Genomic DNA, 27,595 nt, shown 5'->3' on the forward strand with positions numbered 1-27,595 from the left:
GATAATATTATAAGTAGAAAATATCGTTCATTTTTTTTTTTCAGAATTTACAAAACGAAAGACACAAGTCCGCCAGTAATTTCCCAGTGTACAATATTAAATCTTATTTTTAATGATATCATACATTATAATACTATCGTTCGATCTTTCATTCGTATAACTTTATTTTAGACGGATCACAATTTCCAACTGCAATTTTATCACAACATACGCGTACGTGTCTATAATAATTTGCTGCTGTTAACCTAACCACAAAATCAAATTCCGGTCTTCTATTGTGTGTTTATAACAAATTAAACGATCAAACTTGGCGAGGTGTTACGAGCGTGTTCTTTGAAGCGCACGTTCACACCGAGAGCGAATGTGTGGAATTTGGTAGCGCAATATTCCCTAATGCATGGCGGAAAGATCAACAATCGGTGAATCATGGTGATTGGATACACGAAACCGTCTGTGTTACGTTTGATCGTAGGTCTCGGTGCAAACAAACGAACCAACGTTACGGAATGAGTTACGAGTTACTTTGTCGCAGCGTGAACGCGGCTTTGCAGTTCACGCTCCTGCGTTCCAGTCGCCAATATTAACTCCATTGTAGCAATGCACGGACATATCCGACCGACACCGCCTAACAACATTGTGACATTTTTATTGTCAAGCGTGTTTTAGTAAAGAAAGCTATTTGTTGTTACGTTTCGTTGGGTAAATTTCAATTTCTTCCTCTTTTTTTCCAAAGTAGATCTTTTTTTGGAATTTTTAATTCAGAGTATCGGAATTAAATTAATAGGTGTATAAATTTCGTCTAGAGGTTTGGGTAAGTTTAAATATAAAAAAAAAAAAAAGTAAGAAAGGAATTTTTGCTTTAGAATCCTTAGAATCAATTTTTAATACCGAGAGAAATTTTTCTGGAACCTTTAACTTAGAATTCTTACTGTTAGAATTAAATTGGGAGAGGGGGATATTTTTTGGAATTCCTATAACATTTCAAACGCTTTCTAGACGCTTTTACTACTAATAATTTGAGAAATTCGTTCCTGGAAGAATTAACAGATATCTAGCCTTACAATTTTTTATCTTTCGCAAGGAAAATTCGTTGTTCCGTGTGTATTTCTTTAGGAATCACGCGTCGAATAGCCAGACTGAGAATATGGTCGCTTAGGTGTGCCTTGACCTCAACCTTGGAGCAGAGGAATGCACAAAGATGCAGCTTAGCGTAACGTTACTGCTTAACGTTGCACAGCCAATGTCTGAGCTTCTTGGTCGTTGCACTTCTCTCTCTCTCTCTTTTTTTTCTTCTCCTGGTGACTTGTGCTATCTTTTTACAGTCCCCTGCCATTCGTTTCTATTTTAAAACCCACGTTCATCCTCGTTATCATTCCTTCGAAGCTCTCTTCTGCTTCGTCGTTAAAATCTTATTTAGAGACTGTGAAGCAAATTTGATGTCCGAATTTCTAATAAAAGTTGCAGTAGTTGGCAAGAATTTTTCCAAATTTCTTGCTTCCAAATTTTCAATTGTTTCACGCGATAAGCCAGTGGTAAATATTATTTTGAAATTTTGTCTATTATTTCTAATGCGAAGGTGTCTCGGCTAAATAAGATCACCCAAATGTCTCTATTATTTACGACGTCTGGAAATACTTTGAAGAAAATTAGTGCACGACATGAGTAATAGTTTTAAGCGTACAATTAGTGCTGAAGATGTCGTTGCTAAATATCGTGGCTAGTTAGTACAGCGAATAATTTATTGTTCAAATACTATGGTGATCTCTGGGAAATATAGTCGTCCAATAAATATCTTGTTGCTTCTATATACATTTTCAGATCCGTTTCAAATTTTATCAGTATAATCACGTAGTCGTGTCCCGTTACAGTGCTAACGAGGTTAGAAAATGTTTTGCGTAATATACAGGATGTCTTAGCTAAATGAGATCACCTAAATATCTGCCTTATTTACAATCGTATGAGAAAGCTTCTGAGAAAAAGTTAAACTAGCTCAAGGCGCACGTGTATTTTTCTTAAAAACCATTCTGTGTATATTTCTTTATACCGGTGGTTATATTTTATTCTTTGCACAAAAGTATCGAGATACCGATGTTTGAAAATCCTTAATTCAAAAGATATTTCGATTTTAATTTCGTGAAACGTAGAGTACGGAGGAGGAGAAAAATAGAAAGACAACTTTGCACCTTTCCTTTTCTTTCACGCCAAGTTTTACGAAATCAAGGTAAAATATCTTTTAAGCCAAGCCATTTCAGACACAGGTACCTAAACGCTTTTGTATGGGGAACAAACAAAACGTGTCGATCGACGGATAAAAAGATATAGGGTTCCATTTAAGGATATACGGATAACCTTGAAATGTGAAAAAATAATCCTGAGAGAAAATTCCTTCCACCGTTACGTCCGTCCCTTGGAATAGTTTTTTAATTTTGTCCATAGAAGTTCTTTCGTGCAATCATAGATAAGGCGTATATTTAGGTGGTCTGATTCGGCCGAGACACCATGTATACTACAATTTTTAGAGTACTACACATTCAAGGCTGGTTCTTAAAAAATTTTTGCATAGGAACGATTATTCGTCTGTACGGTTAACGCTGCTAATCAACTCGTAGATCACACGGATGAAGGGTCAAAAGTCACGAGTTCTATCTTCTAGATGGAGCAAGTCCTCTGAAATGGAATCAGCTGTCAGGTGAGGAAGGCGAAGAAAAAAGCGACACGGCGTTGCATCGAAGAGCCGTCGCCCTCAGACTTTTGCCCCGACGGAGCCAGCGCTGGCAATTTCTCGACACTAAAAGGTTATATGGGCCGGCTTGCGAGCTGACACACACGTAACTCCACCGTGAGCCTTTGATTTGAATTATTTCTCCCTTTGCCTCGACGCCACCGCCTTCACGATATGCCCCCTTTTACTGCACGCCTTGCCTCCTCGCCCTTTTATTATTCTTTCCACTTTCCTACAGCCGACTGAAACGCCTCCACTCAGTCCACTCGCCTAGGATCGATGCTTTCCACTCTCCAAGCTTCGTCTTTGGGGATTTTTTTTATGACAGATTCCTTTATGCTCCGAGGTTCCAAGCAAACGTCTCTTTATTTGATTTCGTCTGTGCGATTGGTCAGCTGACTAAATTAGAAATTGGAATATTATTTTTTAATTCGTATTAGCATAGAGTGGCTACAAAAAGTAGCAGGAGACTCGTCTTCGAGGATAATTTCAGTGGCGGATTTCTTTATATTTCGAGATTCCATGTTTCCAAGTGGTTCTCCGTTTAATTTCGTTTGTTGAATTAGTCGGATGACTAAATTACTAGTAGCTCGAGCGTTATCTTTTTCTGTGGCATATGATGGAAAGGTGGAAGTAGCTTCCGATACAACGTGGTCGACGACTCTGGTTTTGAAGATTTTTCCAGCTTACAAGTGTTTCACACTTTACGAGTAATTTTAACGTTTTACGTGAAATATTGTTCTAAATCTTGTTAATATAACAGAATCCACCATCGTCATAACAGCACACTACATTCTCTTCAAAGACCATAATCAGCTCAAAATGATAAAATTGCTCAAAGTCGGTTAAAAACCATTTTCCCTTTGTTGAAATACCTTTGAAATAATGAAATTCATAATCCCATGCTACAAACAAGTTTCTTGGAAATTCGTTAAAAAATATCTGGTTCCCGTGGCATATAAAATTTCGTGGAAAAATATCACGTTTACCTCTCGTCTTTCGTTAAAACACGACCCACAATTAATTCCATGAAAGAGTAAAAGAGAAGAATGGAAGAACGTTTTAACGTAAGAGTATAGAAAGTATTCCGGTATAAAATCGAGAAAGTGTACGATGTTTCGCGTTTCCAAGGACTCGACAGATGACTTAAACGCGTTCCCAATCGTTCTTTTTCCAGATGATCGATGTCTCGAATCTCTTTACATACTGGCCAAGGGGAAAAAGTTTCGCGGACGGAATAAAATAAAGAACAGATGGAGAAATGCTATTGTTTGAGAATATTGATCGAGAAACGCTGTTATTTGTCAAATACATGTTCGAAAATTTGAATATTCCAAGATTTGGAAATTTAAGTATTTGGAATAATTAAAAATTTTCATTTGACAAGTTCCGTTGTTTCGAAAGAGAAGCTTTTTTCGGAACTTTGCGTGAATTTATTAATCGATGAAAAAAATTGAACATCGCCACGAAACTTCGCGTGAATTTATTAATCGATGAAAAAAATTGAACATCGCCACGAAACTTTGCCCTGTCCATTATCTCGTGTCGAAGAAATCGCGATTCTATATCTGCAGCCGTGTCGAGGAACCCGTTTGGAAGGTTGTCTGGTCACAGGCAGGATGTGACTACGGACTCGACGACCTCACGATGACTAGTCTGCATTGTGAACAGCCCGCTGAGTCTCACAATGCTACGTAACCTTGATGCACTTTGTACCAAGTCGAAATAAGAATCGTCGAATGGAGAAGATTGATCGCACACGTGTTGTAACTACGCTTTTGGTAAGTTCACTCGGTTAACATATTCGATAACTCCATAGCGGTAGCAGTAGTAAAAGTGAGAAACCACTTTTCAAAGATTCAAAAATAATCCTTGGAAAATTTTGAAAAGGTTTGCTTGGAAAAACATTTCTGAAATTATTATAAATAAGCTAATGTACGAAACGATTTTGATGAAAATATCGACGTGCGTTTCAATAGACTTAACGTCTTTATTAAAACGTGAATTGTATGAAAATAAATAGTCTAGAGACTTCCGCTAACACCGTCTAATATTTCGACTGTTCAAATATAAGCGTTCCTATGCAATATAATAGCGCGAATACTTTCACGGGCTTCTGTACAAAATTCCTGTTTAACCTTGGAATTTATAGAATAGTCGGTTTGAAACGAAGTTGCCCCGATAAAAGTCCATTGCCATTGGCAGTCTGGTCGTGTCGGAGGAGTCGAATCGAAAGAACAGACGAAAAACGTAGTGGTTGTAATGGAACGACAGTGTTTCGCCGCTTTATAGAAAGTAAACGGTCGCATTTCGCCAGGATGGCGAGGGAAACGCTGCTCTAAGGGCTTTCGCCTGTTCCTTGCCTGTCACATTATCCTGTCCGCTGAAAATCCCTTTGTACGCCCTTTCTCTCACGCCATACGTGTCTCGCTCAAGGGTTTCGCAACGTTCTCCTAACGTTCTTTAACCGAATTTCAAACTGACGGATTATTATTTCACTTCTTTTTCAAATATACAGCGAAACAATATCCAATCTTTGATTAAGATGCGATTATTATATTATTTCACAGCTTGCCGATCGAACGACGGTGACTCGTTCAATTTTCCATACGTACACTGGCTCGTTTTCGATCTGTAATTTCAAGTAGTTTTTCGTTTTCTCTATATTTCTGTTTAAATTCTGCTCTGCTTGAAAAATTATTAAGATTATCGCACGATATTCTAGAACCTCGGAAGAGTATTTAAGGATCTTTCGGGATTTTTGAAACAGAAAAACCTAAAGAAAAACTGCGCTTAAATCGGACCCGGTATACAAACGGCGTCAATAAAAATAAAGTTACAGAAGAAGAGTTCATCTCGCCATGTTTAACTTCGGTGCAAAGTCTGTTATTTTTATTTTAAAAACAACCGCGAGCCTCATCTATAAATTATGTTGATAAAAATATAAATCTTGCACAAAAATCTGTCATCCCACCCATCGCTGAAAACATCGCCGCTTCTAACGATATTCCAATTCGTATCGAAATAAGAAGAACGACGGGGTGAAACCCGAAATCCTTTGGTGCGGCGTACCGCAGCGAAGAAAGTAAGAAGCGAGTATAAACACGCGAAACTGGGGAAAAAACAGAGGGATTTTCGAGAGCCACGTCCACGGCGACAAGCAAGCCTGGACTGTCGAGGCTAATGCGACAGTGGAGAAAAGAGGCGAAAGCCCTTAGAGTATCCAACGTTCCTTTCTCCTTTTTTTGCTTTTCCTTCCCTGTGGATAGATGTTCTCCTTGTATTCGCTCGAATGGTTTCAGTTCTGACGAAATTCGTGCAGGATATCGAAGCGGAGGATGTGGACGATCGAGAAGCTTTGTCTGAGAATCGAGTTTTAGGAGAAATAGGAGCTGGGTTCTGGGGATTTTTTGGTGTTTTTATTAGGGACATGGTCAAGGGATTTCTGAGGGATTTCCGTTCAGATGGAAGGGACGTACGGTGTTGAGATGGTAAATTTTGTTGTTACTTTACGGGGAATTCGATTCTTACGCTGAAATATTATACAACGTTCCGTAATAGTTATTATTCTATGTAATGTAACGAATATTAAACGTTAGAGTATTGAAAAATCTTTCGGTGATGAAAATTGCAAGATAAAAATTGGTTATTTAATAATATTTTTCGGAAATAGCGACCAACTTAATTTAACTAATCTAATTACAGAGGTTTGAGCTCTAAAATGAAAAAAATCAATGTAACCTTCCACTTCCAAAATTTTACAAAACTAAAACGAATAAAAATCATCGGAATCAAATCAAATCGAGGTCCTCGACTCATCTTCGATCCTTTCCTGAAGCAATTCGACCGGCTCTAAAAGCTGGTAAATTAAAATCTGTGATCGACAAACACGGGGAAAAAAAACTGCTAGATTTTTCGACGTTTGCTCGGAGCGCGGTAAAAAAATATTCCACCCTCGAAATCGACTTCTCTCGCTGTGTATACGTTCATATCGAGACGTGCAGCAGCCAGGGACTGTGCATAAACATACTTATCGTTGGCGAGATTTAGAACGCGAGCGGGCGCTTCCGTTTGAGCCGGAGAGAGCAGATATACCGTGAGCAACATGAATATCTCAGTTGGCTTATTTACATACTCCTTCTGCCGCTATTCACCGGATAAGGCGCTCGATAGTATCGAAAACGCGACTTTTTCTTTTCTCTTTTTATTCCTTTTATCGAGCACAAGCTTTGGACCGTCGCGAGTCTGTAATCAGCAGTATCGAATGTTAGTTAACGATATAACAGCGATATAACAACAATATCAAGGTACAAAAGTAGTTGATAGCAGTTATAATTTGATTTACTGCCCAGACTTAGTCTGAAATCTAGACTCTTCTTTCTTTGGTGTTTTTAACTTTCACTCAGTTTCGATCTCAGTCTCATAGTCTCAGTTGGGGAATATCAGACGTTTTAGAAGTTTCGTTTAAGGACATAAACAAAGGATATAATTTTCATAGGATATAAACAAAATATAAAACACATAGGGCACACTGTATGGTACATTCTATAGAAACAAATTGAGAAACATGTTACACATTTAACCAAAACGAAAGTAATAATCGTAGAAATGAGATACTACCGACTATCGACTAATTATGCTAAAAAATTATTAAATGAAACCACTCTACCATTCATCGAATATCAATATCACAACGTATCCTTACACATTCATCATCGGATACCGATATCGTATGTTCAAAAACGAAATAATAATTTCCAATAAACAATTTCCTACGATCTCCATTATCGTGCGTATTCTCTTCTACCAATTAACGATAATTAATCACGAACGATAAACAATGCACAATATCAAATTCACTATAACAAACAACATGAAAAAACGTATAAAACGAACAGAATTCGCACGAATACGTAGTATCTCTTACACTAATTAATTTCAATGGAATCAACGAAACTATCAAATTATTGATATTATTCGCGATCGACGAAATCATTTTTCGTATTCTTAGCTGTTCCTTTGGAACGTCCTACAAATTTTCTTTCAACGATCTTTCAATCTTTCCAATAGAAAATTAATTAAAGATAATAATATCGAAAGAAAGTAAAATCATCGATCTTCTAATCTTTTATTTCACGATTAAATTAAAAAGGACAAGCAATCGCTTGAATATTTTTGAACGAATACCAGTCTATGTACTAATGCGTACTAATACGGATACTAACGTGTATAGCATACATACTAATAGATTCGATGGAAATGAACAAAACCAGCACGGTATTGGAACGATTCGAAATCGACGAGAGCTTTCATCGAGATTTCATGGCAACCATGAAAAGCAGAGAACCAATGGGGACGACGAGGGGTGGTTGTTGCACAGGTTGCAGCGAGCTCGTCACCTCGGTAAAAGCTATGTCCGATTTATCGAAGGGAAAATATTCCCGTATTGTGAGACGACGCCTCTTCCAAGAATTTCTCTGTACGGATACCGGTTCTTCACCTTTTCGCTATAGAAATAATCGTTTCAAAGCGTTCGATGGAATAGATTCGAAGCGGACAGGCATGAAATACACCCGTGGATGCAGATAGAAAATTAATAAATTGTACTTTGACCGATATTCTGCGATTATTCCAGCAATGTCGGATATTTTCTTCGATATATTGATTTTTCAAGAACAATTCTTCGGTATTTTAGTAGAAACTCTTCACGTTGCGGAAAAGTTAGTTCTAGGCTGCTTTCCGGTCCGCTTACGGGAATTCGAAGACTGAAAAAGACACAGAACTCACGTAGATATCTAAAATACAGAGATCTGTTACAATATTTCTTTCGAAACGTTCTCATAACGATCAAAAATTACTGAATAAATCGTAAGATTCCTACTAAGTTGTCCCGGTAGACTTTTAACGTGGGTTTATATTTAATTACTTGCACGAAGTTTAAGAGGGTTACGGAACATTGGGCGTAAGTTAGCTGCCATGTCTCGACAAAATACCGGTTACTGAACAACACGTTATTCGATCGATGTTGTTAGAGCTTTAGTGGCGCGTCCCTGCCACGTTGGGTAATAACGAAAATCTTTAAAACCTATTGTACGCTTCTGGAACTTCGATTAATAGCGTAGCATCGACAGCTTCTTCGATTCCATATATAAATTCCCGTGTAAGTTTTATAACTTACTATTCCATAACGGTGCAAATCAGAATAGAATCGTTCGAGAACGAGAATGTCCACATATCTGAAGTTCACCGTTTCTATCGACGTCACGATACAACAGACGAACGCACATAAATTTTCTATAAACGCTAAATGTGAACGGAAGTGCAACCAGGTGAAAAACGCGTGAAATACGCGAAACACTTGGTAAGGGCTTCTCCTTGAGCTCTTCGCTCACTTAGATACGATGTTGAAAGCGGCTGTACAAAGACCAAACATATCCTCATTTTTGCGCAATAAACGCAACCATGAGTAACGTTTGAGGCAGCGTTTGACTAACAGCGAGTATCATGTCAGGGAATAATTAAATGCGAGACGAGGAACTGGAGCATCGGGTAGACTTAGCAGTTACTTTGCCCTTCCCCTACACGTTGTAATAATCTTTCCAAGATTCGTAAACGCGGCGCGTTTGAAAGGAATGAAAAGGCAGCCGCGCCTTTGCGCGCCATATTGCGGATTCGCGCCACCGTAGCGAGCACGATTCTCCGCCGAGAATGGGGGGCAAGTGAGAAGAGGAACGGCGAAGATCAACCCTTTTTGCCCTTTAATCCACGAGACTGTCCCATCTGCCCGGGTAAATTCTCCGTCTGTCGACTGGAAACTGGAAACCGGAAACTCGAAAAACGGATTTTCCCCTGATTTCATCTGCTTTGCGGAGGAGATGATACGATATGTATCTTCCGACTCGCGGTATTTTTACTTTCCCTTTTTCTTCCTCTGTACTCGAGTTTAAATGCCTGTACGAGCGCGTATTAAGGAAATTCTGAGAGCAGGAATTTTTAGAAACTTTCGGTAATTTAGACGATTCTAACTGTAACAACTAGTCTGCAAAAATCGTAATGGTAGAACTATCTACCGTCGTTCAAAATTTAAAGGAAATTTCAGGATTAACACAAATTCTGTATTTCGTTATGTTAGTAATTTTACGAATACGAAAGGATAGTTAAGAACGATTGTTATTCGTAATTTGGTTGCGTTGGACTTTTCGTTGGGATTTTCACAAAGTTTGGTATTGGTAATGTTGCGATATAGCAAAAGTACCATCAGAATTTCTAGAAAATTTTGTATCGTGGATTGATCTCTCCAATTTTATTGTAATAGAAATATAGCGAAAAACACGAATATCTCGGTTTTATCCACTTTACGATAAATACGATTACAATACAAAGATTCACTTACATAAAACTACACGAACCAGTTCAATTTCTCATCATGAACTACTTGATTGTCCGCAAGAATACAAAAAAAGAAAAAAAAATATTCTATAATAGAAAAAGAGAATAGAGAATAAAAGAACGTTTGAAGAAGGACTTTAATAAAACGGAAGGAAAGATAACTAAAATTCGCGGAGCTAGCGAGGGATTCGCTTTCAAAGAAATGTCGAACCAGCCGGATTTTCATTCTCAAAGGGACCAACCAGTCGTCGGTGCAGCTTCAATAAAGCGTCCTTGTCGGTTATAGTTGCGCGAGGGTGTAGTGAAAAGGCCCGATTCCAGCCTCCAATTCGTGCCCGCCCGTATTCACTAAGAAAATTACCCCGAGGGCAATCGGAATCGGGCAAGAATTTAAAGAGCACGTCGCTCTTTTTACAAACCCTTTTGGCCTTTCGCTTTTTCCACGCTCACTTGTTGCTGTCGACGGCCGTTGTTTTTCGCGAATTAAAGCATCACGAGTGATTATCAGCATAATCAATAGATCGAGTACACATAAATTTAAAATAAACAAATAATTCCTTTCGGAGAACGTAGAATCGCGTCCGGAATTTTTTTACAGCAAAAACTTTTCTTCGAGATTAGGTGCCGTTATCTTTAATTACAAATAAGAGAAACTTTAAAATTATAAAGTTGCCTGAAAATTCAGATGGTTCTCAGTTAGAAACTTTAATCAAGAGAGATGTACTTTACAACTATAAATTTCTTAGTAATCAGAAATCTACCTTTATACATTTAATTAAGAAATAACATTTACACGATAATTACGCAGCTAGTAATTCCAAGAAAAATATGTGGAACAATTTATATTCACGGCAGAAATTCCAGAATTTTATTTCGAAGCATTGCTTTTACTACTTTTCTGTATAATTCTAATCACATAATATTTACTATTTTCCAAAAATCAGAACGCTGTTTACAAATCAAATCCCTCTGCCTGGAGCAGAAACTCTCGATCTAAATATAATTTTTATATTTTTTCAATTTATAACTTTAATTCTACGGTAAATTGTTGCCAACTCTAATTCGAAGTTTTCGTCGATTTTTCAAACAATTATCGATAAATTCATCCGCGTAACAAATATAGAGTAAAAATGGTTAAACGAAAAATATAGGAAATTGGCTGGTAATCACAATTTACGCAGCGATAAATTGTTGATGCGGGCTGCCAATCGCTCGGAGCAAAATCGAAACTCGAATTAGGGGGAAAACAGGGTGGCACGTTTGAAGTCCTGATAACTGGAACCTGTCACCGTGCCAAAACGCGACGACGACATTTGAATTCGAAATCTCACCCCCTGAGCCAAACCCTCTCGCTTCGATCCTTAGAATCTCCTACCACTAATTGCCAGAATCTTTAGACCACGGAATAGCGCAACTCCCTGGTAAGCGTTCCAGATCCAATCTGGTTTGCTGTGCAGCCAAAGCGTGACAGCTCGTCTAATTCCTCGACTTCCGGCTAAATTTACCCGGAAACACAGCGTCTAGCGTACAAGCTGTTTCGTGTTTCCACAGTATCTCTAAATGTATTATTTATTTTTCCGTATATTTTGCTATTTTTAATTGGTTCCTCACGTATGGAAATTTCGGTATCGTTCCTTCATCAGTGAAATTGGACGTTGAGAATTAAGAAAATCGTATTTCCTCTACTGTCGCAAAATACAACAAATTCGGTAATTAGATGTCGTAATATTATGAGATACGAAAGTTCTATTAATTACGTGATATAACGTTACGAGATGTAAAAATTCGACTAATTATATGCCACTGTATTACGCTTGTGTTATATCATAAAAGTTACATCAATTTTATATTGTTACAGGCAAAAATTCTATTCATTGTACAATGCAATGTTGTGAGATAGAAAAGTTCTATTAATCACGTGACACGATATTATCAGACACGCGCATTCTATTAATCGTATGACATAATATTACGAGACTCGAAAATTCAATTAACTATACATGACCCGCTACTACAAGACATAAAAATATTCTATTTTAATCATAGACTACAAAAGTTCTACTAATTTTTTATAAAATCCAAAAATATTCCTCGTGTCGACGAATATTCACAAACATCGTAATGAAACATCAAAGACAATTTTCATACGCAGTCAGATCCTTTCTTTTCTCATTCACTTTGCATTAAAATATGCAACCGGCGGTACAAAAATAATAAATCTTCGAGTTGTTTCGTCGACGACGCTCCACCCGTGGAATTTCATTTCCTGAATCGTCGCAACGAAATATTTCGTTTTCCATTATTTATTACACACGCACAGAGTGCACGCGTGAATACAAACGCGCGAAGAAGAGAGAGAAAAAGAAGAGTACGATTCTTTCATCAGGCACCAAGATATCTCGTTTCTCGCTTGCAAACGCGTTCGCTTTTTAACATTTCAAATCCGGCGAGAATTCTTCAGCCTCGATAGACCTTTTCCAGGGGTACTTTGATCCTCGCAGCAGGGGCCGCGATCGGCCAAACTTTTAATAGTTTTTTCTTTTTTCACATCCTGCCCTCGACATTGTTGCAACGCCGGAATACGTTCAACCGAAGTTTAACCGAATTCTTTTTCTCATTAAAAATACAGGAACTCGATTTTTCGTTGCCGAAGGATCCGTTTCAGTAGAATTGGAATTTTTGTTTTATTAAATTGATTATGTGGATTTGGTATGAAATTGTTTTAGATGCAAGTTCCGAGACCAAAGAATCGTTATCGTGGAGTTTCGTAAAAACGTGGCGCGTATATAACGTACGAAATACGTTATACATCAACAGTATATAGTAAATTTAATGTTGCAAGATTCCTGGCCTCGATATTGCTACTATTTTAGAAACTGCTAATAAGCAGTTCAGCAGCCACGTTTCATCGTCGATTCTATGAATCGAAACGTACGGAAAAGCGTTCCGAGAAGCTCCTACAGTTACCAACTTATCAATGAGATCTGAAGATCTTTCGTACCTATAATACGCACAATAAATTCATAAAAGTGTCGAAATACTCTCACGAACCAGTGTATACACGCATCCAGAGTATGCAACACGCGTTATATCCTAACCATTCGATATTCCGTTGGGCGACAAGAGGAGGTGAGAGAGTATAGCGTGTATAGAGAACGGTCTACACAGGCTGGAGGCTCAACGCGGCACGTTAATGACAGGAAACCGGCAATATGAACTTGACGGCTCGGTACCGCATCGTGTACCACAGTAACGTACCGACAAACCGCAGGTGCCCCGACGACGTGGCTGCTTCGTTGCTATCCGTTACCCTCTCGCCCCTATGCCCCCAAACCCTCTCGCCCTCTCATTATCTGCCCGGGTTATGCACTTTGGTCCAGGCTCCGTTGCCTCTCTGGCTCGCAAGAGCAGTGTCTTCCTCGTTAAGGAAGGACTTTCACGCTGTACAAAAGTTTCCGGATCGACCGACGGCCTCTGACCGTGCCGTCTTTTCTTTCACGTTGTTCCTCGTTCTCGCCTTTCTTTCTTTCTTGTATTTCGTTTTTCCTTTTGAATTTTGTCACCGGTTATGTTTTCATCGATACGATTTCACCGACGATGTTTCTGTACTGGCACATTGAAATCATTTCGACGACGATAATCGTCGTACCTTGCATCTTCGTCTACACGTTCGCCTTCGTCCATAAAAGAATAAAGAACGGTACAAGATAAAAGGGACGAAACAAAACATTGTAATTGGCGGGAAAAAACGATGTCGGCCGGTGAAATCGTGTCGACGAAAACATTGTCGATGAAATAAATGATCGTCGGTGATTCGAAGGTAACCCTTTTGCCAGATATAAAGCTAGCGAGAGTAAAGCTATGTTGGAAGCTCGTCATTAATCCTACTGTCTTCTTTCGATTTTTTTTTTTTCAACCAAGTGCAATTTTCTCGTGTTAAAATATATATCAAGTACGAAGAGAGTGCGAGAGAATCGTCGTCGGTTTTATGTTAAACATTTTCCTCGTGCTAAAACTACCGATCATCGTGTAAAAGTTGTATCAACGAAATTAAAATGGCAAATTAGATGATAACATCGATTGCGACTTACCAGTGGAAGGAATGGACTGTTGCTGATTGAAAGAATTTTAAGTGAATTCTTTGAGGAGCTTACCTGTAACAAAAAGAGATATATTTTTTAAGATGTCCGCCACATTTCCTCAAATATATGTTACAATAAGAAATTTTTCAAAAAAATGAATACTTATTTTATCAAATCTTGTAAATTACGACGCATATCGTTTTGTACTTTGAAATGCGATTGTTTCAATGTATAGTACATTAGTTTAAAAAAGTAGATTTATCAAAGGTATGAATTCTATACAATTTCTGTATTTATTTGTTATCATATTTTACAACCTTTAATGTCATACTCCAGCAGCGCACATGTATATGCTACGAGTTATTAATTATACTTGGCTTTAAAATATATGATATACGATATCTTGCTCTTGTTACTTCCACAGAATTTCTCATTCTGCTACAATTTCACGATTATTTTGTAAATTACGACTGTAATCATTCAATTAAATCGTATTTTCAATTAAATGAGAATTATTGGATCGCTCTCGATTTAAGAATTTTCAATTTCGCGTGATATTTACCGGTACGAAAGAAAGAAATTCTCGTCAGTTGTATAGTAATAGTTAATCTGTCCTGTGATATTTTATTTTTAAATATAGAATACTTATAGGAAGCACTGCATTTCAAAAATTCCACGCACATCTGGCCACAAAACCATTCCTAAGAATTCCCAATATCAAAGCCTTACACGCAAAATCCATTTTACGACCTCAACCCCTAAAAAATATGTTTCCTATCAATTCTGCCGATCTAAAAATCCTCCAACCCCAAAATTTTACACGGACCTAGCCTCACCCCAACCTCTCTCGATATAAATCGTCAATACCAAAACCCTACACTTAAAATCAATTCCTGTGTGAAACAAAAAGGTTAACAAAAATGGCCAGCGATTTAACAAATTTCCTTGATCGAAGGGTTTGCGGCGATAAATTTACTACAAATCGCATACGATCGATATTAAGAAGATACGTATCAAAAAATAAGGAGCTTTACTGTTGCGACACGATGGGAATTTTTAATGCGAATTTAAACAACGATCTGAAAGGCAAGAACACCCTTAACTCGCTTTCAAGTAATTGTCCAACGATCCGAAAGCGGGATAAAAATCGCAGAAAGATTAGGAAACTACAGATCGGTAATGGAAATGGAAGATCGTTTCGTTTGAATCGTCCTGAAAGACGTGTAAGGAAACGGAGTCGCACGTAAGGGGTAGCAAGGTGGCTAACGATAATTCCTATCCGGCGTCACGTGCCGCCAATATAAATCACCCCTTGCTTCCTCGGTCCTCGCTCCCCCACAATTACCTAATACGTCCGCCACGCTATCCCCAGACACCATCGGTGCAAACCACCCCCGTGTACTTCGCCGGCAGCCCCTGCGGCCACTAACTTACGTTCCAACGCCAATAATAGATCCGGACAGGCTCGAACCGCTTCTGACGAATTCCCCTAAATCACCGTATTTCTCATCGAACGACCTCCTCCCTTCTCTTAGCCGTCGACCAACGGGGGTTGGTTACTGGATATTCGTCACGAAATCATTTCCTTGATGAGATATTAAACCGTACGTTCGAGGATATATGCGGATGGGGTGTGTAGAATTAGTTGTTGGCATGGATAGGGGAGACAACTATGGGATTAATCGGAGGACGTGTGTTTCGAGGCGGCGGGTTTGTGAGATACGGTTCGGAGAAACAGTGATGGAAAGTCGAGAATTCTTGAGAAAAGATTTAAATTTCGCCATATAATTGCTACGTTAACGACGATTGTTGTATGTTGCTAGCTGGTTGCTGGGTGATTCGAAGCAAAAAAGATAGAAAGTTGTAAATTCTTGGAAACAGATTTCGATTTGACACTGTAATCGAGTGTTTGATCGAGAACGAATTTTAATTTGGCATTTTTCTTTAGGAAATTATTGCGTATGATGTTCGATTCAAAGAAAAGGGCTGAAAATTTGAGAGTCGATCTCGAGAATAGATTTAGCTTTTTCTTCTAGACTTTGTAATTGTTCTATCAAACAAAAATTCTACTTTGGAAAGTACGTTTTAAGATGTTATACATCGACGCGATTGAATATTTAAAACACTACGATATTAATAAAAAAAAAATAGCTCGATGAAATTAATTCGCAAGAGAAACAGGTCCTGGAACAATTATCTTTGCACAGAAAATAATCTACACAGAATCTAAAGAAAACTAACCGCCCCTTCGTAATAATTCTATCCCCATTAACACGCGATAATTTACAGAGCATATTTCCTGGTAGCGAGTATCTTTACACAACGTCAATTATCAGCGACGTTTCAACATGGCGGACGTTGAAATTCGTTACGGATAATAAGTTGCGTGGCATCATTTTCAAGCAGCTCTATCGCCAAGCCATCGTGGTACGACTATAAATTTCCGGGCAAACCCGAGAACCCATTCCCGTGCAATCCCATAGAAACTCGCTTAATCGTTATTAGTCTGCACCCCAGCGTCTTACGGAAACATAAATTCGGTCTTCATGCGCGTGAACATCATAGACACTCCCATTTTATTGACATCGAATCTTTTTAGTCGACGCTTTCGTACAATAATACATTGGAAGAAATTTTTAATTCGAAGAAACAACGTATCGCGACGATATTTATTCTATCTTGCAATTCCTTCGAAAAGAGTTATATCTTTAAACGGAAACTATATCCCTTCGTTTCATATTCTTGCAGCCGATATCAACAAATTTTCAAAGCACTTTTACGTGTATCTTTTGCATAAACCGCTATCGACGTATTAACGTTTAGAAAGGATGGGAAGTTGAATCCTGTTCAATGGTGAATATCAAACGGAAGGACAAGCGACTAGCCGTTTTGGGAACGGTATTTAGTAGACACAAATGTACACACACAATCGGCTGCTTTTAGAGGCACCATGATGCACAAAGTCTGACGTGTACATTGGATAACGCCAATGCCGCCGGCGTATCAAGTTTGACATTTAATATCTCGATAGTGGTATGTAGTGGTATGCTCGATATGCAAAAAATACAAGTAAATAGCGTTTCGAAAATGTTTTGATGTCGGTTACAAGCAACGTGGGATACGAAAATATAGCTGTTACTTAAAAATATAGCCACGAAAATAGTGACCACAGAGAAGAGCTTTTCCAAGCAATTGCAGAAGATAAAATAAACATCGACATGATATGCCTACCTCGAAATTCTACGTTCCTTTTAAACATTTGTGCGTAGCGTAGTTTTCCAGATATTTACGTGTTTTCAGAGAAAACGGGCGTATTTTATGTAACATAGAGTATTATGCAGTGACTCGGTTATACACCGTAGTAGTCAAAATACACGAATAAAGATCACAGATGGGAAAAAATGTGATTCATTTTTGTCGATTTTCTCGCTTTTCTCGCTTTTCTCGCTTTTATACCATGAAATAATTACACGCGAATATATTCATTTATTCGGTTGAACGTCCATTAATTTTCATCGATTTCCTAACGTTGGAAAAATCACCTGAAAATTTACGAACCTTGAAACCTTGTCAACCATTAGATTGTAGAGATCTTTTCTCACGATTTCCACGGTCACTCGTCCCCTCTGCAGGGAGCAACCCCTGAGCAACGAATAGACCGCACACGTACAGTGCACAAACTCTCTTTTACCTTTGTCCGCAACAGATACTTAGGGCATTACTTTACCTATACGGTATATAAGGGAATGGTTGGAGTCGATGGCCTCGTGTCGTTACGTACGCTTTGACATTTTTCAATTTTCCTGGCTAATTTCCACAATTTGATAATTTATTTCGAAAACCTGTAGCGGATTTAATTAAAATTAAGTTCTTGTTCTATCGACTTTTGTAATTAAATATATTTCAATTCAGGTGGAAGTGTAATATTATTAACGATAAATTAAATACACGTTGTACATTAAATTACAATCATATCACGGTAATAGATAGAGAAATAGATAATATCGAAATAGGATATTAATCAGTTAACTGCGTTCGATTTTACCAAGATTTTATTTCGCTGCGGTTGACGCGTATACTCGTCGTGTAAAATAAAAGATTACCATTCACTATAAAAACGAAAGATTTTAGTAAAAGTAATATAAACGACATTTAGTGGTATGTTTCCTTTATACTTCCAGTATACGGTAAAACTATTATATATCTTATAAAAAGAAGTTTGATCAATCGATTATTCTCTTTGATCGTATCGATTACGCTCCCTATAATGTATTGCTTTTTATAAATTCAGTCGATTATTTTTCTCGATGCATTCTCATTTGTGTACTTTACCGCGTATATCGGCTATTCTCCGAATCGTTTTGTTCATTTTATTATTTTTTGGCAATTTTTAAGTTTTCGATAGCAACACCTTTTTCAACAATGAATTGTTAATTTTTTATCGAATAAAAATGTAATCCTTCCTCGTTTTGCTTTACTTTCCTCGTTAAATTTATAGCACGACGAGCACTTGCCCTACGTTCGACGTGTATACTCGACATTGCTCGATTCTAATTACGCAACCCGTAAAGGATTTTTAAAACTAAATTCCGCGATTAAACTGGTTAAGTGTAACTTAACACTGGTATGTCGATATTAGCAACGTTCAACAAATATTGGAATTATTTTAGTATCACCGAAGCAATATGGAATTCAAGGATAGCGAACGTTTGGGATGATGCAAACAGAAAACATTGGACGAGGAATTCTCAGAAATAGGGGCATAGATTCAATGACAACAAACTTAAAACGGAGATTCTTGAGAAACACGTACGTGACACCGATTTTCGCTTAAAACGAAATAAACAATTAATTTACAGAGGTACGATAGATTCTAAAAGAATTTAAGAAATATACATTCGTCCGGCTTCTTCGTAATATTTCATACAGATTAAAATTACTTTCCTACGATTTAATTAAAATATGAAGAATCTTGATGTTATCTTTATATATACTTGTGACTTTACATTTATAAGAAATTTGTTAACATTACTTGAAATGTCTTAACGTTACGTAAAAGTTCGATAATTCAACACGTTATTTGTTGCATGACTAAGTTCGGTAAAGTAAACGAATTTAAATGAATTTTGTAGCTGTTTAACATAAATACAATTATATTACGGACTCTCTGAATCGAGATTTTTATCGCTTTCGACAATTTGAAATTACTTAATCCTGTGCAATCGAAGTACGTCGGTGGGATTATTATCCCACACGAATAGCAAGAATATACTACAATTAAACGAAGAAATGTTAAACTTTTAGGTAAATATGATAGTTTGTAAATGAAAAGTAGAAGAAAATTTATAATTCTTCGTAATCGAAATGGAAATCGAAAGTCGTATCGTTAAACGCGTATATTTATTTAATCGAATCGAATAAACTGATAACTGAATCAACAACGACTAATCGGAATTTTTATAGACCAGATATTTTTTACTATCGCAGTGATATATTACCTGTTATACGTTTACAATATTAATCTTTCACGAGAGAATCGACTGATATTTCACTCCTAGATATAATTCCTGCAAATTCGTATCTTTATTGAAAAACCTTTCGAACGTTCGATTTGACGATTCTCTCTAACGGTAAATATTCTTACGTATCGTTTTAACAACGTAGAAAACATTACAAACGCAAAGCTACGGCATAAGCTAATCAACTTGCTTACAAAAAGCGATAAAGCTCCATTTACTGACGCGAAACAATCATCGGTGTATACAACATTGTGCAATGTTACACAACTCGGTATTAATATTATCGATTATTGCGTAATCTCTACCTTATTGCATCTGTAGAAAGGAAAGGCGTATTGAGGTGCTTGGGGCGCTTGGGGTACAGTCACACGATCGTAGAAAATCATGGTGGACGATCTTCACCGACGCACAAGCACACGATACTTCGACAATACAGTCGCGCACACCACGATTACTCGGAACAAAGGAAACACGTGAAAACTGGGGTGAAAAATTCGAGCAACACGACGAAGAACCAAACTGTACGGTGGTCGAGGGAAGACTAACAATTCGAAAAGGTCGGCCAGAGGGGACAAACCGAGGGGTTTTGAGTACGCTCGGGCCCGCTCGACGTCGCTTCGAACCGATTGTGTTTACATTACCGACAGAAACATTCTGTTATTTACAGTTAACGGTCCAACCTACGATCTTTCAAATATAATATAAATTTTGTTATTTTACGTAGCACGATATGTCCGTTCAAAGATGTTTGCTCGTGATTATTTCTGCATAAAAAAATACGGAAAAGTGATTCAGACGAAACGGTGGAAATTTAACGGAGATTCTCGAAAGAACGATCTTTTCAGAAATATTCAAAACCACTACGCTACCTATTTTTTCAATAACTCTTTCCTTCTTCTTTATTCGTTCCATTCTGTGTTCCTATTATTGCAACGCTGATCTTTGTAATAAACGGTTCTCTTATTACGTTACCCATTACATACTTACATAATAATATCTTTAACGTACATCTCAGCCGATCTCGTTTTATCACTTGTCAATTTTAGTCCACCAGCCCCTCTAAAGCGCCGATGGTCTTTAGGACATCGTCCTACTTGTTCCGCTCCGATGTTGTCGACCCCTTTTGTCGAATATGCACACTTGTTAATTGTATTAGCGAGAAAATTGACCTTTTCTCGGACAACGTAAATACGTTAAAAACCTCGCTCTAGAACACTGTTGTACTACTCGATAACGACGCCCAGCGTCCCTGCGCTAAACCGATCTGTCTCGTTGCCTTCGTCAATTGTTCCTTCTCTTTCTGCTGTACTTCTTTTCTCCGTATTGTTACCTTGCCCGTTTGGTAATTTCTTTTCTTTTTATCTTCGTACGGGGAGGGTATTCAACCCGTTTAACCCTCGCACGATCGTGATGGATTTGTCTTGATCCAACCTGACATTTACTTCAACGTTCACATATACGTGAAAATCACAATTTATTACAATTTAATACAATTAATTTATAACAATTTAAAACGTTGGTTTATGTAAGCAGAGGATCACGTACGGAAATGCTACGAAAACGAGGAGAATACGAATTGGATCGACAACGAACCGTTACGAGACTCCGTAGTCCGAGGGTTACTAAATCAAATTAAATTAAATTAAATATCTACGGCATCTATTACCTTGGAAGTACTAAAAAAAAAAAAAAGAAAAAAAGAAAAGAAGAAAATTCGAAGGATCAACGGCTGTTCACATCAATCGCAGCCAAAGCATCCTTTCTTCTCTAACTGCATCTAGTAGCAGCATCTCGGCTGAACCTTTTGCGAACAACAGCGTCAGTCCGAAAGACAGGGAGAAGGAGCGAGGAAAAGAGAGCCTACAGGCACGTCCTCACAATACCGCATTACGATACCACCCCATTTACACCCTTTCCTTTTCTTCCAGCCACCCTTCCGTGTCTCGAACCCACCCTTTTGCCAAGGGAATTGCCGTTGAAGGTTCGAGGCGGCGCAAGATGGAAGGCGATCCTTGAAAATGAGATCGAAAGTAGGCCCCTGCGACACCCAAGACACAAAAGAAAGAACAAGAAACGAGATTCCCGCTCGCTCGTTTACGTTTCCTTTTCTCTTCTCTTCTCTCTCTCTCTCTCTCTCTCTCTCTCTCAATCTCTCTTTCTACTTCGTTCCTTTTTAGGGCACAAAAGGGCGGGAAAAACGGGCGACGAGGTCTCGCTGCTTTCGTCGGGACGCCGTTAGAGCTCAGCGTTTTGAATTTAGGTCGCATGATTCTTCTCTATCTCTCTCTTGTTTTTAACCTTCCGGAACTCGCAAGGATTGGAATTACGATGTTCGCGACACTCGCGACGCTATCTCGCATAACCGAGCGAGCTGGAAATTGGTGAGTCGATCTTTTCTTCATGGAGGTTCTCATTGTCTCGCGTTTCTCACGATCGTCGATGCTTAACTGTGGAGGCGCGAATAGAAACGTGTTTAAAAAGCTAGTATAAAAATTCTTCGCAGTATCGGATCTTTATTATCGCTATGATTCTTGAATATTTAACTTTAACTATTATTTAAGAATCTTTCGTAACTATTTTTCGAGGATATTAAAACGCGGATAAAATTATTTTATTTCATTAGTATTTTAAAATAAGGAAACATTGATATTTCCTTAGTTTCATATATTGTATCGTTATCGAGATAAGTACATTCGTATTGCGATAAATGACCGTCACGAGGCTTTATAACATAAGACCCACAACTCGTAAATAAATAAATCAATCGCACTTTGAATTTCAAACTTTCACCATGATGTCTTTTAGATATTTTAATATTCGCGTTTCGATTTTGTATTTGTATCTGGCATTTGGATTTTGGACCGACGTTTCGTAGTCACTGCAGTCTACTTCATAAGGAACGTCCGATCAGAATGCAAATGTCAAATGCAATTGTACGATCGAAACACGATCGTTTATCCTGAAATACAAATATCGAAATAAATAAATATATCGATAGAAGAAACTAATTATCTTATTCTTATTAGAAGAAGCACATCAGCGAATAATAGAAAAATAATCACAGAATCACATTCCTATTTTTATAATTTCAATTGTAATTTTATAATTTATAATTTTAAAAGCAAAATTTTGCAGTTGAAAGTAACATTTTATTTCAAGCAAATACGGTATTCAGATCCTTTTAAAAATTAAATAGGAATTTAAAAAACCATTCTAAAATCATTGAAATAGCAGAACAATATAAAAGTTCCATAAAACCAATTAACCAATTACAACGCTATTCTGTGTGCCACCCGCTTTGCACGAAAATTCGTTCCAGCGGCACGAATGGTGGGCAAAATAACCGATAACATCGTTGTTCGAGCGTGCCGATTGCTCGTCCAAGTTCGATTGGGAATCAATCGAGTGCATCAGGCGGTGCTTTAATCGAGACGCGACGGTAAATCGTAAGAATCGGAACGGTTCTACCGGTGGAAGCGAGGGATGGCGGGAATAAATTGAAGATTCGTTGGAAACTTCGAGATCTCTGCGAAACTTTGTTTAATACGACGCCCCGTAGATATCTCGAAAAATTTACTCGATTTACGAGGAAACGCTCATCGACGCTAAAAAAATTATGTAAATTTTGCTTTCTACGTTTTTAATGACGTAAGGTAGAGAAGGACATAGGTTTTTGTTACTTCTTTCGGAATATCTATGTTTGTAATATTCAAAGATCGCGTGGAAGAAACGAGATAACCGATTCCTTTTATTTCCTGACTTTTTCCGTCGCTTCGTGGTCAGATAAGAATATTTTAATACGAAATAGCTGAGAAAAGGAATAACCTAATAGATTCGAAGATACAGTACATCCGCGATGTTTTTCAAGAAACGAATAACATCGGTGTAGTTTAACTCGAGTAATATTAGTCTGCGTAACTAACGTTATTAATATTTTTTTAAACGTAAAGCACACGTTTAAAGCCAAAATTTAATTCAAAGACTGTTTCGATGTGGAATCGGTTTTTAATTTTCGCATTGAGTTTATTTTTCTATAAGAGACGTGAAACGTGACTTGTTATATTTTTCGCCTATACTCTGCAAATATTACAAACGAAAAAGACAGTTTAAAATATAGTTCCGTGAACTTTGCAAGCCTCTGCCGTCTATTCGAAGGTGAAACAAATTTAATAAAGTTAAATCTCTGTTTCGTTTTCAATGATATATGTTATATGATGTATTTTTTTTTTTTTTTTTTTTACTTTTTCTTTTATTCGTATTTCGTGTTTTAGCAAAATGCAAGAGAGACGATGTTGGAATTATGAATGACAGGGATGGTTGAAGCGTATTAATATGTTCAACGATGAAAGGTTATCGGAATGGATTTTTACTTTGCTTGAAATATTTCGTATTAAATATTCTATGTTTCCATTTGTGAAACAGGCAAAAATTATTTTTGAGTTCTGCCTGTGTTTTCGTCGCTCTGTTTTATTCGCATTGAAATTTTGTGTTTGGAAAAAGAATATATATATATGTGTGTGTGCGTGTGTATGTATAGTTGAAGAAGATATACATATTTCATTCTGATTTTTATATCGGTAATATAGAAAGCGTATTACGTGCATTCTGTGAATTTATTTTCCATTTTCAAATTTCCTATAAATGTATAAAAATACGCAGTCTACCAACGATCGCCAAGATAAACATTTGTTCGCGGTTCTAACACCGTTATGTTTTATCAAAGTAGTTGGTCAATGAGCGAACAATCGAACTGCAAGCGTTATTGCAGGGAAATTTAGCACCGCGAACAGGAACAGAAGTTCCTCGAATCCCAATCAAATTCCAGTCGATAAAACCGTGGAAATTTATCGCGAGTGGCCGAGATGTTTCGCAAGCTTGTATCGAATCGACGCCTCGATACACAGGAGTTGGAGAAGCCTCGTAAACTCGAGGCTGGACGAGTCTAGAGAAACTACGATGGAAATATGTGTCGCTGATAACACGGATCGTTGCTGTTCCTACAAATTATGCAAACGCAACCGGTCTAAGTGGCTTTTCACACAGGGCTGTTTACGTATTAGAGCGGTAAAGAACCACGCTTGTTTCGGGGTTGCTTAGAAGCGTTAGTTGTTGGCTCGAGTTGGAAAGTTGAGTTTTTGCGCAAGAAACTCGATCGAACGTGATATTTGAATTTTATTTAATCGTAGTCTACGATATTCTTTATTTGCTCTTTCATCCTCTCTAATCCTCTTATAACGAACTTCATTTCTGAATGGATTTCGTAATTATTATTTCTCTAATGAATTCTACCTTGTAGAAATAAAAAAGTAATTTACTTCTAGACTACATTATAAAAAATAAAGTTACTTTTAACATTAACGCTGTCCTTGAGTAGAAGATAGGGGAATCGCGAATGTTTCGAGAGAGAAATGTTCGAGAATGCATGCTCGAATAATTAACCAGCGAGTAGGATTTTTCATGGCATCCACGGGCCGGAAGTGGATGCAGACGATACGGTTCTTGAGCACAGCGAGGAAGACGAACAGGTAGCGGAGGAAGAGAAACAAGTTACGGGATTCACTTCCATTTTTATTGTCAGCGAGCTTCTTCCGCTAGACTTTTATAGTAATTTAATACAGGATTGATTAAGCGACGATATATTTATCTTGTGTTAACAAAACTGATCACGCAATTAGGAGAAGTAAATTTTCCAGAGGATTCGCCTCTTCCACGCTCCTCCGCGCTATGAAAGCTGCATAAAGAAGATTTGAAGATTAATCCGTTATGTTTGTACATTTCGTAGTATTTTTAATGCTGTAGAGTGGGTCGAAGTGGAAATCTCCCTTCTTGCGAAGGGCTCCTAAGACAAAAATTTTCAAGAACCACTCGCGATAAGCTCGGCAGGAAACGGAGCGAAAGCTTCCCTGGCAATTTTCAGCGCAAGAACATTGCTCTTGCGTTATTCATGCGAACCTAAAGTAGCGTTCTTAAGAAGCATCTCGTGGATGATGTGCCGCTTTGTGAATTTTTCTACGGTCACTTTCGCATCGACGGAGTTATCAAGAATTTCCTACCATTTGAATATTCAAAGGCGGATGCTCGTTTCGTGATAACAATAACACAGTGGAAATCTCAACGATTCTATTATATGTATACGAGCAATTGATACGTTTCATAAATCGATATTTTGCAAGGAAAAATTAACGCGCCTTTTCAGTTGGTACCTATTTTTTAAGGATACAATAGCGCGTGTTTTAAATTGATATTTTTAAACAAGACGTTACATGCTTGTTCTAAATTCATATTTTTCTATAATAATCTGGCCAAGTGTTGAAAGTTTAGAGTAGCGTTAATTCGAATATATTTTCCGTATACGAATTTTCCAATTTTCAAACTGAACGAACAATCTTTATTTAAATGAAGATAAAAATTGAGAATAGGAATGTTCATCCTAAAATATCATCCTGTATTTTTTTTCATTTATTCCGAAACCTACGTATCGTGTTTCCTTCTCTGCTCTTCAATTAACAACGTCTCGAGAAACACAGAGGGGCAAAAACCACCGTTGACCCAACAAATCCGTCAAACACGAGAAACCAAAGAAATGGAAAACTTGTTCGAACTTCTCAGTGGCCGAGAAACGCCGAAGCCCAAAGGAACTTGGTTCGCAAGGTCCCAAGAGATCAAACCAAAGCCCCAACAGACCGAAGCGTCTGATACCAACTATTTCCTCGCAGCAGAGTGCTAATTAGCCGGTGTACACAAGAAACGGACCGTGAAGATAGCTCGAGACGCATCCCACCGCATATCGCCGTCGGCCCGCTGACGTTTCCTTCGAGCTTCCAGAGAAATAGGTGAACAGACGCTCGTCTTTCGCTCGTTTTATCGACAAACAACGAAAAAGGTTTCTCCTATCATCGTGGACCAGCGAGAAACATGACATAGAGGTTGTTTGTCCGAATCGTCGTACGAATCATGTTTTGCTAAATTGTTTGGGACAAGGTAAATTTAGGTATTACATTCTTTTAACTGGAACGAGACAAATTTGGCGAACTAAAAGGTTTTCGACAAACCGAATGCTTCGTTAGACGATGCTTTTGGAGAAAAATGTGAGCGAATGCAATAATTGGGAAAAATTGAATGTTATGGTACGTGGTATACAGTGGCGTTGAACCAAATTGTATCGAGTCCACGATTATTTACACGAATATATGAAATGTAAAATGAAATTCAAGGCTGATAATTTTTCATTAAAGAAGGAAGGAGAACTGGAAAATTCTATCGACAATGACGTTTTAAAAGAGATTACAGAAACTAATCTACGACGAACAGTGAGAGAAATAGCGTTTCAAAATGAAAGTAAACTATTCGTCCATTACACGTCGCTTGTCGCAAATAGGACAAGCACGGGAAATGACAAATGATGTGTGTGCACGCGTGTTAAGCGATGTACAGAAGCTTAGACGAACGGAGATAGCCGCCATTCTAAACTTTCTACATTTTTTAAAACTATCATCGCTTCTTCTGACAACAAGTGAATCTTATATGATAATCGAAAACGTAACAGTAGTCTGATAAAGATAAACGTGCTTTTCCATCCGAAGAAGATAACGGCGACTGTGTAACCCAGATATCGTGTAATAAGGAAAATTAATCGTAATAAGAAACGCGTGTAAAATAATACACTGAAAATTCTAGATCTAGAACTTTTAAATTTACGAAACAATTTGTGTAATAAAATATATATTTATCGCATTCCTTCCTAATGATTTGACGACAATCGCTTCATCGTGGTGGAAAGCAATCGCCAAATAGCTACTAATAGTATTTCAAAAATAATCATAAAGACGTTCCGAAATGAATATTGCCATTCTAAAATATAAAAACCGATGAAAATCAAAGAT

General features: G+C 37.7%; 1 protein-coding gene across 12 annotated transcripts in view; it reads right to left on the reverse strand.

Moving 5' to 3' along the window:
* The window catches only part of Heph (polypyrimidine tract-binding protein 1 heph), a 432,396-nt gene that overhangs the window by 199,906 nt on the left and 204,895 nt on the right, over positions 1 to 27,595 (reverse strand). Inside the window, exon 1 of one of the 12 annotated variants that reach the window (XM_072018573.1) lies at positions 20,018 to 20,113. The exons of the other annotated variants lie outside the window; for them this stretch is intronic. Coding sequence (XP_071874674.1) covers positions 20,018 to 20,098 — 81 coding nt within the window. The 5' untranslated portion in view covers positions 20,099 to 20,113. Of the gene's footprint in view, positions 1 to 20,017; positions 20,114 to 27,595 lie in introns of those variants that run through there. 12 annotated transcript variants of the gene reach the window in all.

This window comes from Bombus fervidus, chromosome 15 (genome assembly GCF_041682495.2).
Source record: "Bombus fervidus isolate BK054 chromosome 15, iyBomFerv1, whole genome shotgun sequence".
NCBI classification, from domain to species: domain Eukaryota; kingdom Metazoa; phylum Arthropoda; class Insecta; order Hymenoptera; family Apidae; genus Bombus; species Bombus fervidus.